The sequence below is a fragment of the Brassica napus genome, chromosome A7 (assembly GCF_020379485.1).
Source record: "Brassica napus cultivar Da-Ae chromosome A7, Da-Ae, whole genome shotgun sequence".
NCBI classification, from domain to species: domain Eukaryota; kingdom Viridiplantae; phylum Streptophyta; class Magnoliopsida; order Brassicales; family Brassicaceae; genus Brassica; species Brassica napus.
Window position 1 is genome coordinate 23,615,640 of NC_063440.1, and position 20,214 is coordinate 23,635,853.

General features: G+C 36.0%; 3 protein-coding genes across 3 annotated transcripts; 2 read left to right on the forward strand and 1 right to left on the reverse strand.

Moving 5' to 3' along the window:
• The first annotated feature begins 41 nt into the window (after positions 1-41).
• Positions 42-2,029, forward strand: LOC106354052 (transcription factor BIM2-like). Its single transcript, XM_013793897.3, has 7 exons — positions 42-267; positions 354-438; positions 669-738; positions 807-902; positions 1,039-1,394; positions 1,492-1,621; positions 1,702-2,029. The coding sequence occupies exons 1-7, from the start codon at positions 156-158 to the stop codon at positions 1,792-1,794; spliced, it is 942 nt and encodes a 313-aa protein (XP_013649351.2). The 5' UTR covers positions 42-155; the 3' UTR covers positions 1,795-2,029.
• On the reverse strand, positions 1,947-6,413 carry LOC106354051 (protease 2). The gene is made up of 9 exons (XM_022689126.2): positions 4,780-6,413; positions 4,584-4,702; positions 3,806-4,380; positions 3,605-3,739; positions 3,414-3,533; positions 2,933-3,321; positions 2,639-2,858; positions 2,373-2,566; positions 1,947-2,282 (listed from the first exon to the last, which is right to left on the reverse strand). Exons 1-9 carry the CDS (start codon positions 5,127-5,129, stop codon positions 2,084-2,086), a joined length of 2,301 nt encoding a protein of 766 aa, XP_022544847.2. The 5' UTR covers positions 5,130-6,413; the 3' UTR covers positions 1,947-2,083.
• Positions 6,414-8,500: 2,087 nt separating this feature from the next.
• LOC125576193 (B3 domain-containing protein REM7-like) lies at positions 8,501-11,981 on the forward strand. Its single transcript, XM_048735612.1, has 4 exons — positions 8,501-8,638; positions 10,945-11,343; positions 11,417-11,711; positions 11,803-11,981. Exons 1-4 carry the CDS (start codon positions 8,501-8,503, stop codon positions 11,829-11,831), a joined length of 861 nt encoding a protein of 286 aa, XP_048591569.1. The 3' UTR covers positions 11,832-11,981.
• The last annotated feature ends 8,233 nt before the right edge of the window (positions 11,982-20,214 follow it).

The following is a 20,214-nucleotide window of genomic DNA, read 5'->3' on the forward strand; positions in this document are numbered from 1 at the left end:
GATTAGCAAACGTGCGGCCAAAAATAGAGGTGAGCTCACGAGTGGTCTGCTGCAGAGAATCAAAGCTGAGCCGCAGAGTCCAAAAAAACAATAGGCTCGTGTCGTCGACGGGAAAGCAAAAGAAGAAAGAGGAAGAACAAACTCCGACGACGAAGATGAGAACCGGAAAAGCAAATCAAGAGGAGGACGATTACGGCGAAGAAGACTTCGGCTCCAAACGCGAAGGCCCTTCTTCCCACAACAGTAACTCCGCCGCAGCGAGCAGAGGTAATTTCTCCGATCCAATTCCATGGGATTTGCATTTCTATTGGGGTTTGCTCTGATTCGGTGTGTTTTGAATTTTCTGAAAGCAGATGTAAAGGAGAATGATAAGGCTAGTGCGATACGTTCTAAGCATTCGGTGACGGAGCAGCGGAGAAGAAGCAAAATCAATGAAAGGTTTGTTTAAAAAGTCTCAAGCTTTTAGGGAGGTGGAGCTCTGATCTTGTGAGGTCGATGTTTAGGAGTAAACGCAAGCTTCTTTCTTTGATACTAAAACTCTCTTAGGACTCGGTAGTGTTTGGGAATTTTGCTATAAATCAGTTTATGGGAGTTAGATTAGATACATTTTATCATATTTGCTTTGTCTTCCTTATGAGTGAGTGCTGAATCTATGAATCTCTTGTCAGGTTTCAGATTTTGAGAGAGATCATTCCCAACAGTGAACAGAAGAGAGATACTGCTTCCTTCCTTTTAGAGGTATATATGTCAAGTTTATATTGTGAGCTTAGATCTATGTTTTCTTAATACCATGTATGCCATTTTAGGTGATAGATTACGTTCAGTATTTACAAGAGAAAGTGCAAAAGTATGAAGGATCATATCCTGGTTGGGGTCAGGAACCAACTAAGTTGACTCCTTGGGTAACATTTTCTCCTTTTTTCCGATACTTTATACCCTTTTTGCGCATGTCGGTTCCTTGACTCTTTTCATTTCCATGCCATTTTGCAAGACACTTTTCACCTGAAAGTCTTTCTTACGTTATCCTGTTTGGAACAGAGGAATAATCACTGGCGAGTTCAGAGTTTAGCTAATGGATCTGTTCCTGTGATACCATTTCCTGGAAAGTTTGAAGAAAACTCTGTAGCCTTTTCCGGACCTCCTGCAGTCGTTGCAGAAATGCTAAACCCTGTTGAATCTGACCAAGGAAGAGCTACTGTCTACAAACCAATAGAAAGTCAACCTGAGTTTGACGACAAGGAGTTACCGCCTGTACAACCAGTCCACCATCCATTGGTACACGGTGAACAAGCTAATAATGAATGCCCTGCAACAAGTGATGGGGCAGGCCATAGTAATAATGATCTGGTTGTTGAAGGTGGAACCATTAGCATCTCTACTGCCTACTCCCATGAGTGAGTCAAAACCTGATTCTGTTACCTTTTCGCAATAGGCGGTGCAATTTATGTGTTGGCTTCTTATTAATGTGTACGTTACTTGTGGTATGAATAGGTTGTTGAGCTCATTAACACAAGCACTTCAGAACGCAGGCGTTGATCTCTCGCATGCTAAACTTTCCGTGCAGATCGATCTTGGGAAGCGAGCTAATCAAGGACTAACGCATAACGATCCATCCAATAAGGTTCTCATTTTTCGAAATAGGTCATGTTTAGCATGAGAAGAACTATATATCATGATCTTGATACATTTTTGTAAGTGCAGAATCCGTTTTCCTCTGATATTGAAGGCGCTACACGATCAAGGAGCGGTGAGGGAGAATCTGAACATGCTCATAAGCGGATGAAAACACTGTAACATCTCTCTTAGGCTCCAGTGCTCTGGAATATATAAATGTATTGGCAAATATCTTCTTTTGTGTACGTTTGTTCGGCTTCTAGGGGCATTCTATAATCGTGTTAAGATATATAAATTATGGTTAGTAGAGTCTACGTTTTCATGGTTTTGACTTTGTATTATCTTCTGCATATCATTCATCATTGTAACCTATCAAATACAATCTCTTGTGGAATATTAGATTCTGTTTCAAGTTCTTGAATCATGTTTCCAGTCTCTAAAACTGACTTTCTACCAAAAATCAGTTCTGTTATCTATTGTTGTGAAAACCCATGACTTTGATAAGAAAAGCATAATCAAAAGCAGTCTCTTCGCACTGAGCATAGCGACCTCCCTCACCGAAATGGCCACCACTCATATTCGTTTTCAGAATCACAGCTCGTGAGCAATCATGGCACGTACTCTCCCGTATCTTAGCCACCCATTTAGCACCTTCCCATACTCCAACCCTGACTCAAACACAACACATCACACCAATTCAGGTTTATATAAAAAAATGGAATGCATGTGTATTTAAGGATATAATGTGAACAGCTTGCCTTGAGTCATGAAACGAAGATGTGACAAGCATTGACGGATAGCAAACATCTCTGCGTATGTTATCATATGGAGAATAGCTAAGGATGGACCGGAAGTCGGTTTGGATGTTTGGGTTACCAAACTCTTCATGGTCCAAAAGTGTGAGAGGTAAGTTTGAATCTGATAATGTGTTTAAGACGTCTACAAAAGGAACCTGCCACCACTGTACCACATTAATATGATATGAGCTTTTGCTTATTATGTACACATTTGTAATGCTCTAAACCTTCAAAATGGCAGCTTGAAATAGACTTGGGTGCATGTTCATGGCTGCAGCTGGAAGGAGAGCTCCTGCGCTGTAACCAATAGCAGCAAGATGATGTCTATGCACATATCCCTTGTCCATTAGATACCTCGCACAGTAGATGAAATCTTGAACTGAGTTTACTTTCAAAGATCCAGTTCCTGATTTGTGCCATGAAAAATCCCCACCACCTCCTCCTCCCCTGAAGCCAAAAATGAAACTCTTATTATCATGTCAAAGACCATAATATCACATGATATGGTTTTAATAACTGACCTCACATCAGCAAAGGCAATTACCCAACCACGATCAAGCATACTCAATCTATTTGTGCACCAGCTCTTGTCCAGAGGTTCTCCATATGCACCGTAACCTATCAATATCCCCGGTGACTCTTTCTTCTTCCATGCTTCTCGGGAATACAGAATTGTCAGCGGGACTTCAACTCCGTCGTGTGAAGAAACTTCTTGCCTTTCACAAACATAAGCATCAGATAGTTCCTCCCATTCAGGCATTCCCTCACTGGTTCTATCATTATTGTCTGTAGAGTGATCTGCCGAGTACCATGGCGTACTACTATCAAGATCATCTGTAACTCTACCCTCCTGATGGACGATTGAGAATAATCTTCTTGGCACGTCATAGTCGATGATAGTGTCAGGAATCTGCAGTTACAAATGCAAAGAAACTATCTTAATGGCATCAAAGCTACAACAAATAGAGGAAACCATTTCTTAAAGTAAGTGTATATATATACCACAGGAGATGAAAGGACCACTCGGTAAACTGAGCTTTGAAAGTTGTGGTTTGAGCCCGGTGCAACACTGCATGAATCAGCTGGAAGAGGAAAGTACCAGGGATTAAGATCCTCCATATGCTACAAAAATAACATAAACCTTAGTAAGAAACAGCTTAAACAGTGTATGTTAATAACAAATCTTAAGATACCTTCGTGTTTGCTTTCAAGGGCATATCAATGGAACATATCATATGTGAGCCTTTCTTACTGAGGAAAAGCACTAGATAGTCATTGAACATGTCCATATCTTCTATCACCACATCATCATCTGGACAGAAAACAACCTGACTAGAAAAAAATCAGTTGGCTATATCCAAAACAATCTACGAATAATTATAAACAAACAAAACCTGCCATTCCGATGATTCAACTTCCTCCACTAGACACCTAGTCAAATAATACCCTTCACCAGACCACTCACTAGCTGCATCCGTGGGAGCATTGGTAAGAATGTAAAAGTATCCATTGCGATGTTCAAGAAAACACTGCACACCATGGACTCTCTCACGAGCCCTTCGCAAACCAGCCAGTGGCTTCTCCGCATTTACTATATAAACCTCGGACGAAGTCCTCGAGTTCGAATTGATAGTAACAAACTTTCCATCTTTAGTACTCGTAATATCCACACAGAAACTAGAATCACTTTCAGAGAACACCACAGTATCACCACCCCCGTCTGATTCAACATTTGTAACAACAACCCTGTGAGGTCTTTGATGTTCATCAACAACAGTGTATAACAAGCTGACTCCATCTAACGCCCACGCCAAGCTCACAACTCCATCAACTTCCAGCCTCGGAACCAAACAACCACTTCTAAGATCCTTAATCTGGAGAAGGAAACGCTCGTTGCCCTTAGGATCAACAGTGTAGGCGAGGTAGTTATGATCAGGTGAGACACGACAAACACCAACGTGAACATAACCTATAAGTAGAGAGAGTAAGTTCAACACTTAGTATATGAATGTTACGATCCGCACCGCAGTTAACACAGTAACAAAAATCTTTACATACATCATATCTATACTTTTTTATAATTGTTAGAACCGCACCGTAGTTATACCACTTGTTCCGCACCGCTCAGAGCCTTAGTGATTATTAAGGGAATCAGTAATAAACTTAACTTACCAAACTGTTCAGCAATTTGATTCCAATCAAGAACAGAGAGCCAGTTTGTTTCAGCCTTGTCCAGTCTCCTAGAGAGAAGAGGATACTCTTTCCCTCTGGGGATGTATTGTCTGTATAACCTGCTCAAGTGACGTTAATAGATAAAGATCGCTCATTTTTGCCTCAATTCGAGTTATATATAGAGGGAGAGACGAACCATTGTCCCCAGCGTTCTGGGGGAGTGACAATCTCTGCGGGGATGCGAGTTTTCATCTCGGAGATCAAGTCACGCCTTAGGGTCTCTGTGTCAGACATGAAAGCTTGAGTGTACGAGTTCTCGCGGTGGAGGTGGTCGAGGAAAGCTGCGTCTTTTGTGTTCCGCATCCAACGGTAAGGGTCTTGTCTCGTGACGCCATGAGTTGTGACGGAGAAAGGGATCTTTTTGGGGACAGGAGGAGGTTCTGTCGGAAGAGAGAGTGAAGCTGTTCGTCGGACAAAACATTGGGTCGAGAAAGACCAAAGAGACGACACGGTGGGCGAACGGCGGAGAAGAGATGGTACTGCCATAAAACACGAGTAATCTGCGATAAACCTTCAAAGTCAAAAGTTGTAAGCTTTTTTTTGTTTTTGTTTTTTACTACACAAACCAAAACAAAGAGTCTGGCTTTTTATAAAACGAATTTGTCTTGTTTTGCAATGTCGCTAGAGCAAAAGCTATGCACTGATGATGAGACAAGAACAAGTCCATCATATATACAATTAAGAAGAGAAAACCAATATGTTCTCTTGTTTGTAATCTTTTTTAAGAAGAGAAAGAAACAAACGTGACTTACATATTAGCCAATCTTGTCGAAGCTTGGGAAGCAGCAAGTCAATGACTCTCAGTCTCTCACCAGGAGCTTCGTCAATCGTCACTGTCTTCTAGTAGATGTTCTATTCTTTGTCACATTCTTTTCAGCTGTTTTTTTTTTGACCCTCCAACTGCTGAAGTCTTCTTAGCTTTTTCATCTTTACTCTCTGCTTTGTTCCTAAGTTCCTCCATCTACTTCCTCTCATATCTGAACCAAAACAAAATCCTTTAGGCCTAATCCATGGTTTACCGCAGCTATTGAAGTTTCAATTCACTAATCACATCTCTTAATCCACTCATTCTTATAAATATACATGTCATATGCTATCTTTACCACCTCCTACGCACTTTACACGATTCTCAATCTAATCTTATTCTACTAGAGTGCCTGACTCTTTTAAAAACGATTCTCAATACCAGTCTCTATTCTACTAATTAAAGTGCCTACACTTTGACAAGAGATGGGTGGAGAGAGGCTTATGGTTACATGAGTGCTCACTAAAGTGAAGTAAATCCTCCAGAATCTCCTTTCTTTCATAAGTTCGTCAGGGGGTGGTGTTTGTAGGAACATCCCGGAAGATTCAAGGCAAAACCCCAATCGTGAGCTAGAGAACATCCCATAATAGCAGGGTGTTTGGTTTTCGGTTCGGTTCCGATCCAGTTCTTTCGGTTTTTCGGTTTTAGAGATATAGAAATCGTTTTATTATTTATGAAATCTAGTTCAGTCTCAGTTCTATTATTTCGGTTTTCAGGTTCAAAAATTGAGTAATTCGAATAAATTTTAATAGTTTAATTGAGAATTATTTGAGTGATTCAGTTGTTAAGTGTAATTCAAATAATTTTAAATATTTTAGATAAAAAAACATTTGGGTAATCTTGGTTTTTTGGATAGTTGGTGTATAAATAATGTTTTTAGAATATTTGGTAATGTTAAAATTAAATATAACATTATTTTTGGAATATAAACTGTATTCGGATATTCAAGTACTATCCATTATGTTCTCTGTTCGGTTGTGGATTTCAGTTTTAAAAATTTAGGAACCGTTCGTTTATTTGTAAACTTCGGTTCGGTTCGGTATCGAGTTCGGTTCTCGGTTTATATGGCCAGTTAAACATATTACAACTTAATGTGATACTACAACTTAATTGTTCATAAATTCTTGGTCGCGTGACCGTATTCATAATGTTCTTTGCCACCCAATTCAATTTATTGTCCCCATGTAGTGAAATTGCCATCGATCAACTTTAAAATTAGATTTGATGGCCAGACTTATAATTAAGGGTATGTCATGCATTGTCTGAAAGTATATGTTACGATTATATATTTATCCCAACCATTTGCTCGGTTTTCGACATATCCTCTCCTTGACCTGTTTAATCATTCCATGATACAACTCCATCTATTAAGTGCAAGAGATGACAACACATGATACTTATGTATATACTATCACAGTAATTAGAACAAAGTATAATACTATTGCTAATTCTAGCTCATTTATGACGTAATACGGTGCGTCACGATGAGTAAAGCATACAACATATTTCGTTCAGTTGATCAATTTTAAGTGGCTGTAGATCATACTAATGCGCTGACTCGGACATCTTCTTAGGTGTTAAAGTGGAAGCCAACCCTAGAAGATATATAGACATCTCTAGAGTTCATTTAAGATGTTAACATTAAACATCATTGCTTAATTAGTTCTTAAAATCCTTTAATTTATATTAACTTGTGAAAAAACTAGGTTATCTGAACAACGTCCAAATTTTAGAAGATCGGTTATAGGCTTATCAAGATTGTGACATAATTGTCAGTTTAATTTCATCTAAAGTATCATTTTCTACATTAATTATTGCGCAGTTTCTACCATTGTATATATATGTTAACCACCACAATATGTTAAAATAGTCATATTCTTTAGTTGATTTTGATACTGCTAACGCCACATAATCTAAGCAAATCAGAAGAGTAATATCATACACAACAAGCATATCTCAGTCCTAACCCCTGGGTCTGTGTCTTTAATGGACCCGGGTTTTAATCCTTTACTTTTTCAAAAAAAAAAACAAGCATATCTCAGCTTTTCTACACTATGTTACTATTTACAACATAATGTCTACAAAACTCCTTTTGTTTGTTTTTAAATAATCGGGAAGGCCCAAATAATATCCTCTAGCCGGGAGCAGCAGTTGCTAATACCAAGACATGGCATAAGATATCCTTTTCAAAGGGAATCGAATTATAGGCATAATGAATCCAAATCTAAACATTACATCAATAGTTCAACACACTGTTTGTAATTCTTTGTTGTTACGATTATAAGAGTATAACTGTCTTAGAATATTAGTTGGTGTGCAGTATGAGTTCTGGTCAACAACAACAACGAGAGAAGGACTTGTTGGCCCCCGGACCAGAAACGGAAATAATTAACAAGTGATTGAATATCATTATCATTACGACAGTACATTTCAGAGAGAGAGAGAGAATCGCGTATAAGGTAGCTCCGGCGTCCGGCTGCGCGTCTGAGCGCGTGCCGGCGCCGGTGGCTCTCTTCCTTCTCATTTCGTTCATTTCTTCGTGCGGTAGGTTCGGATCTGTGATTCTCTCCGACATGCTGGTGGATCTGGGTTAGGGTTTTGTCCCGGGAAGAGCTCCGCTCTTGGCAACTCGTCTTCCTCTGGATTCACGGCGAGGATGTAGGATTATCAGATCTTCAGTTCAGGTTCTGTCTGTTCCGGGATGTGGAGGCTTCCGTATCTCTAACATCGCCGATAAAGATACCGGGTTGGTGAAGGCTTCTTTAGCTTTGCGACGCCGGCTAAGCTTCCGGAACGTGGAGGCTCCTACAGTTCCAACGTTGCCGGCTTTGTCTCCGGGGGGTGAAGGCGTCTTGTGTCTTGCGCCGCCGGCTCTGGTTCCTTGGTTCGCTCTAGGATTTAGTTTCACTCCTTTAGATTGTCTTGTTATGGTTTAGTTAAGTGTTCTCGGTGCGGTTGCGGTGGATGAGACCTCGTCGGAGGATGAGTGTAGCGCTCCGATGGAAGGAGTGATGTGTGCGCGAAGCCTTCTCTTTGATGGTTGTGCGGATCGATGGTGGATGAGATCTCGAAGCTTCGATTGATTCTCTCCGATTTAGATGCATGCGAGAGTTTGGCGGTCGTGGTTAAGAGAGGATGGAGTGGAAGAGCTCCGGTGTGGCTCGATGAATCGGTGGGTGGTTCTCCGATGGTGAGCGAGGCGGAGGTGATGCTGCGGTTCGCAAGGAAGAACGCCGACATCACCTCCATTTGGGCCTAGGGCTCAACCTTTTTGGGCTTATGCCTGTTGTGTTTTTTAAGTTGGCCCGTTCTTATTTTGGATTTTTGTAAGACTGTGGGCTTGGCCCGTTTATCAAATAAAATTTTGGCGGAAAAAAAAAAAAACTGTCTTAGAATATTAGTTGGTGTGCAGTATGAGTTCTGGTCAACAACAACAACGAGAGAAGGACTTGTTGGCCCCCGGACCAGAAACGGAAATAATTAACGGTACGGAAAACAGTATCATCATACAACTATTTATTGCCGGTTGTAGTAATTTTGTCACCGTTTACTAGTTTCTATTCTCGTTAGAAAACTCTTCCGAGTACTGTTACCAATTAACCCCAAAAATAGTTATGGTTTTCAGTGAAAAGACCATAAAAAGAAATAATTGTTGGGGTACATGGGATGATGGAAATAAAGAAAAGATAGATGGTGAGAGTGATTTGAACAAAAAAAAAGATGGTGAGAGTGAAAGATACGAAAGAATATATGGTTACGGTGTGGTCGAATCGGTGTTAGAAAAAGGTGTGGTCGAATCTTGTATGCAGCAAGAGACCACTCTCTGCCCTCACGGGACCACTTCTCCGCTAAACTATATATATATATATATATGACTTTCTTTTTTTGTCAACATATATAACTCTTTCTAGTGTTGATAAAATCGTGTTAATTCGTGTCATCATATATTATAGTTTCTATAATTAGCCAAAATTTATGATAGTATTAAAAAATTGGAATTGTGTTTAGAGATGTATACGGTGGGTGATAGGTGGACCATTTTTTGGTCGATTTTGGTAGATGTCAGATTGTGAAGTGAGCCAAGTTGCCATCCCTTTGGAGATTTATCCAAATCTTTCAAGATGGCTACGTTTTTGTTATGTATACTTTTAATTTTAGTAGCTATTACCATGTCGTTCCAATCTACCTTCTTTTTTGTCTCAATGCATTTTTGTATGTTCAGAAGTTTGATAAAGGATTAAGCAAAAAACAAATCTGATAAAGGACCTACGTCTGGACTAGTTACATCTTTGATATAAAAGTGCATTTAAATTTTAACTAAGTTTTGAATAAATATGTGATTCTTTATTTCATGCTGTGGCGGAGTATCAATGTTATGTGTTGTGCGTTTGATGCAACAATAACCAAACTAAAAATTAACCAAGTGTACAAGTGCAACAATAACCAAACTAAAAATTAACCAAATGACGATACGAAGTGAATTTGAACGCTTTCTTCTACAAAAAATCCACGAGTCAGTGGCAGATACAAACTTGGCCAAAATGTGCGTAGGTTTCACGACTCACACGCAACCTACATAGGCCCGGACTAAACCCACGCGGCAGAGCTTTCTTCTGGTGATGAGATTTGATATGTCAAATTGATGCTCGCCCTAACTGCTGTAAGCTGGCATAAAAGCGATGGACATTACAACAGTTGTAAAATAGAGTTATGTTTTCAACCAAAAGGTTCAAACAATAAGTTATGCCGTGGAAAAGTCTCATAAAAGTGTGTTATTTTCTTGTACTCTTTTGGTATTAAGACCACCCGCATCGGGGATTTATGAGAGAGTCATGGGCTCGGTATCATAGGCCTTATCGATTAAAAGAAATGAATAAATGGGTTTTAACCCGTGAACCGGGTCTTCCAAGTGAGCCCGTATGATACGGGGTCATGCCACGCGGCGCAGAGGGAGTGGCTACGCGATCGCGCGGGTTGACTGCGAAAAAATGGGTTTCGCGTGAAAGATCCCATTTTCCCTTCTCTCTTCGAAATCTAGGATTTCTCCGTCTGTGAGGCGATTTCGTGTCGGGGTCCAGAACCGGAGATTTTCTCGATCAATTCATCGTCGGAGTCACTCGTAAACGCTCTCAGGTGAGTCTCAATCACTCCGAGGACGAGATAGCTTCGATTTGATCTCGAGAGGTTTCTAGGTTAAGGAAGTCGATTTGGGGGTTTCGTCTTAGGGTGGGAAATCGAGAAGGGGGTTTCGATTTCTTGGTCAAAATCGACATACGGTTTCTTTTTAGGGTTCGTTTATCATGGATTTCATTTCGATTTGGGGGTTTCGTGTAATGGTTCGAAATGTAAAAGGGGGTTTTAATTTAGGACATGAATATAACCGGACTTGGCTCTTTTCGAATTGTTCTGTGGTCTTGTGTGGTCTATAGTAGTTTGATGCGATTTTTTTAAATTGGAACTCGATTAATACATGTAATTGGAACTCGATTGTTGCAGATGGAAACTCCCCGAGAACCTCATTTCTTCAAGCCTCTTCTTCCTGGTTTTCAAAGTAGCGTCGCAATACCACTTGACTTCTACTCAAAACACATACAAGGGGCTGAGATCAATAAACCATGGAAGCTAAGATCGGACGCTTCGGATCAAATTTGGGAGGTGATCCGAGAAGGCAGGACACTCACCAAAGGTTGGAAAGAGTTCACCGAAGCACATGATCTTCGAATCGGTGACATTGTCATCTTCAAACACGAAGGAGACATGGTCTTTCATGTGACTCCTTTTGGTCCTAGCTGTTGTGAGATTCTGTGGTCCGACGCGGATGATGCTCCTACTTTCTCATACGACTACTGCTTCTTGGCTGAGGTTACTCCTACAAATCAAAAGGACGACAAAATGGTGAGTAAAATTTAGTTATTTATTGTGTGATTCTAGTACTGCTTCTTGGCTGATGTTATGTATGTGTTTGTAGTTTCTTCCTGTGGAAGCTATGAGGTGTGGTGCTTTGAACCAACAATGCAAAGAGGTCAAACTTGTCAACAAGGAGGGAAAGTCATGGACTGCGCGCTTCGGATTTAGCGAATCAGACGGCGCATATTACATCAGCAGAGGGTGGAGAAAGTTCTGTCGTGATAACAGATGCACCAACGGAGATTTGTTTGTGTTCAACGTGGTTGGAGACGGGACGACAACTCCATTACTGTGTGTATGTCCGGAAAGGAAGGAGTGTACTGAACTACTGATCAAGCACTTCAGCAGAATCGATGGTAAGTCTTCTCATTTGACTTGTTTGTGTTGTCTATATCTTCAATGTTACTACTTTGCTTCTGCTTTAACTTGTGTTCTCTTCTTCTACAGGTAGCATTGCTTCTACCTCACGAAATTAGATGGCTCTTTTGCGGTCTTTCCTCTCTATCATCTTAACTTGTTTCTTTTTGTTTCATTAGCAACTTATCAACTTATGTATTTCGGTTTGTAAAACTTGAATGGTTTTTCTATGTGAACTTTTATCCTAAGTTAAACATTCTCGAACTTAATTCCTTTGTTGAATGCGTAGACTGATCATCGAACAAAATGTTTCTATGAATTGAATTTAAGTTAAGAAACAACATAAAATTTTAAAACATAGCTTTTATACATTTGAAAACACAAACCAAAACTTAAACTCCAAAACTAAAACATAGGTTGAATAAAATGTTTTCATAAATTTTATAATATATTTTAATATTTTATTCATGTATTCTGAATAATTTTAAATTTAAAAAAAAATAAAAAAAAATATTATTATTTTATTCTTATGAACTCCTTCTTCGGATTCACTAATGCAGAAAACTACAAATTCGGATTCATAACTGTTCATGGACCCACAAAAAAATATTAAAAAAATTTGGTGAACCTCCAAAGCTCATGCTCTAAGCTAGTTGATTACATGTTGAGAAAAGAAAAGGGACGTCAAGAGGCGACCTTTTAGTAATAAATAAAGGTAAACATTTAGCATAAACTGCTCTTGTGCACGTTTATGCACTAAAGCTACGTACATAGCAAAGGTGACGAGAAACGAACATTTCAGATTGAATAATACAAAGAAACCTTAGTTTTATTATGCGTAAATTAGTAAAGCAACACTTTGATGACAGCAATTTTTTAATACAGCTGTAGTATTTTCTAGGCCTGGGCATTTTACCCGGATCCAAAGATCCGACCCGAAACCGATCCAAAAAAACCCGGTTCGGGTAAGAACCGACCCGATCAAATTACCCTATCGGGTCTTGTTGTAGAGGATCCGCGGGTCTTGGACCCGACCCGACCCGAACCCGAAACCCGATGGGTACCCGAATTAATAATGTAAATTAAATAAAATGCATCAAGGGAGAATCGAAGACAGGTTATTTGTCTAGAGAATATGGGAGTCAACCACTAGGAGACAACGAATTGTTGTTGTATTTCGCATAGTTTAGTATATATACACATTTTAATATAATAAAAACACAAATTTTGAATAAAATTTTGAATATATTCGGATATATAAATATTTTCAGATATTTTTTTGTATTTTTAGGTCTTTTTTAGATCGAACCCGAACCAAACCCGACCCGAAACCGAACCGAATCCGAACCGATAAATTCTAATTACCCGAATGGGTCTAACTATCTAAGACCCGACCCGACCCGGCACGACCCGAACCGACTCGGAACCGAAAATTTGAAATTACCCTATCGGGTCCTAAACTCTTAGACCCGAAAGATCCGGACCCGAAAGGACCCGACCCGAATCCGACCTGACGATCCGAATGCCTAGGCCTAGTATTTTCTTACGGGGCTGAAAGTGTGCATGTTAGCAAAAGTCAGAATCTAAAACTTTTACAGAACCGTCTGACGTGGACCCCCAGTCTCGTACCGCTCTGTCTCTTCCTTTTTTCAAGAGACTTCTCTCCCTCTTCCCTTTATTTAGGATTAATTTTATTTTAACGAATATTTCCTTTTCCTTTTCTTTTCTTTTTCAGCAGTCGTGTATAATGCTGCAATTATGGTACTTTTTATGACTTTTTTTACTAACAACTGTTTATGAGTTTTAAAATAGTAAGGGGAGAAAACATTTTTAATTTTTTTTGAAGATTTTAAATTACATGAAAGACATGTGACACGTGCGTGACTGCCACTCTGTCTCCACATGAAAAATCTGACTCACGGGTCTGCCTCACCTCGCGTGCAACTTTGCTTTAATTATTCTGTTAATTCCAACTTTGTAAAAGAAACCATAATCTAATTTTGAAAAATAACAAGTCAAAAAGAGTCGAAGAAATATTAGGTTTTTAGAAAGAACAAACGTTAAGTTAATAATTAACACTATTTACACTAATATAACTATATTATTAAATGAAAATAAAAATATATTATATAAATGTTTTTTAGAAAGAACAAACGTTAAGTTAATAATTAACACTATTTACACTAATATAACTATATTATTAAATGAAAATAAAAATATATTATATAAATGTTTGTTATGATAAATAGTGTTACCTCAAAATTTGGTATAACACTAATTACAAAACAATAATTTTTTTTGCTTAAAGGTTTTCAATATCAAAACAATAAATTAGATGAGATAATTGGGGTTATTGGTTGGACTATAAGAATTTACTTTAACTTTAGTTTTATCTATAATCTCTAAAATCATAAATCGTTTTTTATACTGATTTTTAAAGTTACAGTAAAAAAATTAAAAAATAGGTGTAAAATTCTCATTTTCTAAAATTTCATCTTTTTGACTGTAGAAAATATATTGTTCTAATAATAAATTTTAAAGTTATATCTCTTGCAGCTAAATAAAAAAAATCATACATATTAAATTCTAGAGCAATTTTTTTACAGTTACAGTCTAACCAATCACCTCTAATATTATTATTGGAGTTTTGTTGGAGATGAAATTAGTCAATTACATTGTTTAACACAATTGAGAGTTATTAATTAGTGCATATTGAGAAAGCTATAATCTTCTTGTTTAAGTAATAAGTACCTGTTGTGTTGACCAAAAAAAAGTAGTAAGTACCTATGTTAGTTGGTAAACAAACTATTTGATATAGCTACGTAATAAAAAGAGGGGGGTGGTGTGTCTCCATGTAGTTTCCCATTGACTCAGATTGCCTCTTCTATTATCGGCTTAAACAAATTGTTTAGTAGTTAATCACAGGTTAAAATTTAGTTATTAGTTAAATGTTTAAGCTAAAACTAACTGATACTGCACCAAAGTCCGGTGGATTCCATAGGTCTAAAAGCCTATGATCTGATATGACATAGTCTTAAGGCTGGGGACCATACTATATAACTCATATGTTGCCAGTTTTGGTTGTGATTGATTAAAGTATGTTTTTGTGTAACTTGGCTCTATTAATGTATGTTATAACGAATATTAAGAACACTTCATGAAAACAGTTCTCCACAACTTTTGAATGGTTCTATTGATTATACAAATTGGTAAATATGGATACAAAATGGTAAACAGTATCAAAATAGTTAAAAGAGATTAAAATAGTAATAATATTGGTATAAAACAGATAATTTTTTTTGATATTGTTAATTAGTTCTTACCATTTTCTGATTAGTAACTACTAAAACAGCGAACTATATATGTAGCGATGTAATATGAAATTACCAATTATAAGAATGTTCAAAAATGCTAGACTGTCTTTTTATATTTTGAAATTTCGTTCTCATTTATAAGAAAACGGAACGAAAATCAGATTTACAAACTATAGCATATGTGGGTTGTGCATTAACTATAGCGTATGTGCATCGATTTACAAATAAACTAGTTATTACTTAATATTACAAATACTTTACGATTTCAGGTATTTATATATGAAAATGATGTTATTTAACACTAAATTTAGTGTTTTGGTTGAATTTTCCTTTAGTTCGTTTAAACAATTTAGTCCATAAATCATCAGATTTTATTAAAAAAAGTTAATCCGTAACTGTAAAAAATGAAATTAGCAAGATGTCAAAAAGAAAAAAGGAAAAAAATATATATGAACAAAATAAATTCTGACCAGCTAGAAATTTGTTTATCACCAATAAAGATTACACCAAGAAAATCAATTTGGTCCAACTGGATTAAATAAGAATTAGTACAAAACATGTTAAACATTTCAACTAAAAACAGATCATAAGCCAACTTTACAGCTTTGCAAGTTTCTATTTCCTTTAATTCTTTTTTTTTTTGCATATAACGTCTTTTTTGTTGCTGCATAAAAAAGCTTTCTTTTGTTAAGTAATGAACTTAACAGCAAAAAAAGGATTAGATAAGAAGTCAACGTTGGCAGAAAAAAGCTACTACAAAATAATGTAACTATACTCCCAAATACAAAAATTATAAATAAAAACTAATTTATCGTTATTTTAAATATGTATTACATTAATTAATAAAGAGATAGTATTTTTTTTTCTAAAACAGTAGGAAATTATATAAACTTTAACATTTTAGCTAATACAATGTTACAAAAATAGGCTAATCTAATTAAAGTGTAGAGACGAATTTGTATGGTATTTGCATTATTTGACTACTGTCGGTCTAAGTGACGCCGCACTTCCATGGTCAGCAAGTGACACACCATTTTGCTCCTTAATTTCATGCTCTAGAACCCTTTTTGCTGCTGCTACAGAAAACAAAACCTTTTTAGCATAGCGAAATGAACTACTATTATATAACGGTATAATTTATAAAACATACAGCTTTAAATATTCAAATACAATTTTCTTATTACTGAAACTGTTATATCATTACACTATTACCAACTTGTTTTTGTCATTTGTTCTTTGTCGTGCCGTTTTCTACGGATTCAAATCAGAACCAACCCTAAGATTTAAAGAACTACAGCAATTTTAAAATAAATTTTAATAAAAAATATTTATAAATTGAAAGGCATAAGACTTATGTATTAATTTAAGAATTTAGGGATTTTGTCCAAAAAAAAAAAAGAATTTAGGGATCAAGAGAAATGTTTCATAAGTCTTTGACCATATGATCGGCTCTGGTTAAAAAAAACCCTGTTGCATTCTCTGTTGTTAAAATAATCTCTATTGCATGCCTCCACCATTTATTAAGAAGACTCATGCATAAATAATCTACATGTAGAGTGAGTCAATGAACGAAGAATAATTTAATATAAAAAGTACCTCAAATTTTACCAGGTTTACTGTAAAACAAATAGAAAATCTAAGTTGGTGGTGACTAAGTAGTGACTAGTCCCATCTACGTGTGTTCTATAGAGCCCCGCGCTTGAATCTCGACAAGACAAAACCATGAATTTGTAAGGAACATGGTCACCTTCACTGCTTCACATCACTTCGATTTGGACAAACGTAGTTTAAAATAAAATAAAAGTTAAGTAAATCTACTTTTTGAAGCTAAACCCTTGCCTGCGATTTCCGAAAGCAACCTCTTGGACCAACGAGAGTGATTTTCACTGCAGGGCAGTTTCTATGTTTATTTTACACCATGGGGCAGTTATCTCTATTGGGGCAGTTTTTGTGTGAAATATCATAATTTGCCCCTGATAAAGGTAACTGAATAGATTTGGTGGTTCACGTGGGTTTTTTCTAGTTAGTGTGTTCGAATTTTGAAAATTTGCGAGCCCAACGTTTAGAGGTAAAAATTAATACCCCTTTTAACTTTTAATCGGCGACTTTTGTATTTCACCATTCCAAAATTTGTGTTTTACCCGAGGGTTGAGAGAGAAAGAGAAGAGGCGACGGAGGCGAAACTGTGATTACGCGAGACCAAGATTCGACGACGGAATTTTGTCGACGTAACGCGAGAGCAGACGACTTAGATGAGGCGATAGGGATGTCGACGAGGCGGAGCAATTATGGGAAGAGCAAAACCAATCGAGAGCCAGTGAAGGATGCAGTCGCATCACGACATAGACGATTGGGGAACCAACGGGTAAACATTTGGTGGAGAAGATCTGGATATAATTTGTCCAAATTTGAAAATTAAATTTTTTTTTTTATTTTGGGTTCTAATCGGTTAAGATATATAATATTTGTAAGTTTCGAAAGTAAAAACCCAAAAATAATGAAGATTGCATGATGAAAAATCAATGGTGGCTTTGAGAAATATTTGCAGGAAACGCAGAAACCCTTATATGAAGAAAATGAAATTATTACAAAATTGCCATTAATTAAAAAAAAAATTTAAAAAAATTTAAATAACGTGGATGTGTACATAATGTTAGTGTACACGAGTACACTGGATGATCACATGGATGTGTACATAATGTTAGTGTACACGAGTACACTGGATGATCACATGGATGTGTACATAATTTAGATGACGTGGATGTGTACATAATGTTAGTGTACACGGGTACACTGGATGATCACATGGATGTGTACATAATTTAGATGATGTGGATGTTTACATAAATTGTGTATGTACAGCCATGAGTAACCCTGTGACAAGTAGAAAGTGGAAGTTAGCTATATTGGCTAACGGAGAAGGCGGTCATATGTGTTGTTGCGACATGTTACCTTTGCTGTCACACCAGAATGAGGACGGAGACGGCGGTTGTTTGAGAAACGTGAATAGAGAAAAAAAATATATATTTAAGATTTGGTTTTTAAATGAGTGTTTAATCTAAGCCGTCGATTAAGAAAGTGAGAATATAATCCAATGGTTAAGTTAAGGGTTAGATATAAGTCAAATCAGAAAAAAAAGGGGACGATCTGCACCGTTTAAAAAGGGGTAAGAGATGAGCGGCTGGAGAGTTTAGTTACACTTAAAGGGTTTAGTTAATAAAAACTGCCTGGGTATAAAGAACTACCTTTTGGTGTTAATTAAAACTTGAAACTGCCTTCTGTTGTAATATTCTCGACCAACGACCTACCTCTAACATTTTTTTGTTTGACAAACGACCTCGAACATACACAAACATGGTTTTTACAAGTAGCATATTAGTTACTACGGTTTTCTACAGTTTCATTTCCCCGTTAATCTTAATATTTTTTTTTAATAAAAATTATTCTTTATAATAAAAGCCAATCATAATCGATATTATTAACCATGTGCAGTTACAGTATTGAATTGCGGCAATGCTGGCCAATATAAATATGTCTAAATAGTAAAAGTAATAAAGGATTCAATACAATCCTGACATATATAGATGCACCACCCATTTAGTTAGGGTTGGGCAGTTGGGCTGGGTGCCTTTGAATTCCAAGGGATCTTGAATTTGGCAGATATCTGTCATCGGTTCTGATCTTTATGAGTACAATCTTTTAGTTTTGGTATTTGATTTAATAGGAAAAATATCTGATAATTTTTTTTAAAAGCCCTTTCTAAAAATTATATCTGATCAAAATCTGCCAATCTGCTAAATATCCAATCCGTTATTTATCCACATATAAACATAATTTTTTTTTAAATTCAGTATGAAAAATATAAATCTAGAAAAGACTTATAGTTTAATTGGTTCTCCCGCTATCAACCGCAAACGCTGCATTTGTGAGTAATAGAAAACATTTGACGTTTTACAATGATAAAATATATGATAAATTATTTTGTACTTTTCCAAATATCTCAAAATTACAAAATAGTTTCTTCTGGTGTTTATGGTTGCGGTTGAATAAATATAATACTTTTGTTTTTTTTAATTAGATATTATAATTACATGTATATAAATATAATTTATATATACATAGTTATAAGAAATTTAAACAAAAATATTTTCTATGTGGAGTGAAAACTTAAGTGACAATAAATGTAACACATTTTTATTATTTTTATTTAAATTATTATATTATTCACAAAAGCAATTATTTGAATTCTGTTTTTAGCTATGTAATTATGTGGAGTGAAAACTTAAGTGACAATAAATGTAATACATTTTTATTATTTTGATTTAATTTATTATTTTATTTACAAAAATAATTATTTGAATTATGTTTTTTGGCTACTTAATTTTCCAGCGATTGTAACTAAAATGAAAAAAAAAAAGTAAAAAAAAAAATAAACCAAACGTTTAACCATATTAAAAACTCAATTATTTTACATTTTTTTTTATAATTGACACAAAGTTAATGTTGATTAACTAATAATTAAAAACTTGCATTATTATTATCATGATAATATAATTAATGATGTGATATATTGTTAAGGTAATATAATTAATGAAATTGTTAAAATGAGTGAAATATGGAAATATAATTAATGTAATTATATTAATAAAATTACTAAAAGGACACTATACTTCTTTTTTATAATACTATCATTTTTTAAATAATTCTCATTTATACTGCTATTCATGTTTTCAAACAATTTCAAAAGATACTTCAGTTTTAATAAAATAGACTAGAGATTGATTCGCGCACCCGCGCGGATATTGGTTTTTACATTTTTATACATCGATATTTGTTTTTTAACCAGTGTTATATATTTAAGATGAATCGTAATATAACTAATTGTATTAAAAAGACTTGAACCAAATAGAGTAATATGGTTATTTTTGGTACACATATCCGAATCATTTTCATCTACATTTGTTATTTAGATATTTTTAGGTTCTAATACATCAGAACTGAACTCATCCAGACCCAGAAGGACCCACATAAAACTCACATATAAATTTATAATATTCAAAGGGGGCCTAATTTAAAAAAAAAAACGATACCCGAAAAGAACCACTCCTACCTAAATGGATAGTCAATGTTCATGTTTAACTGATTTTATAAATTAATAAAAGAACTTTTTTGATGTGTTTGGCTACAT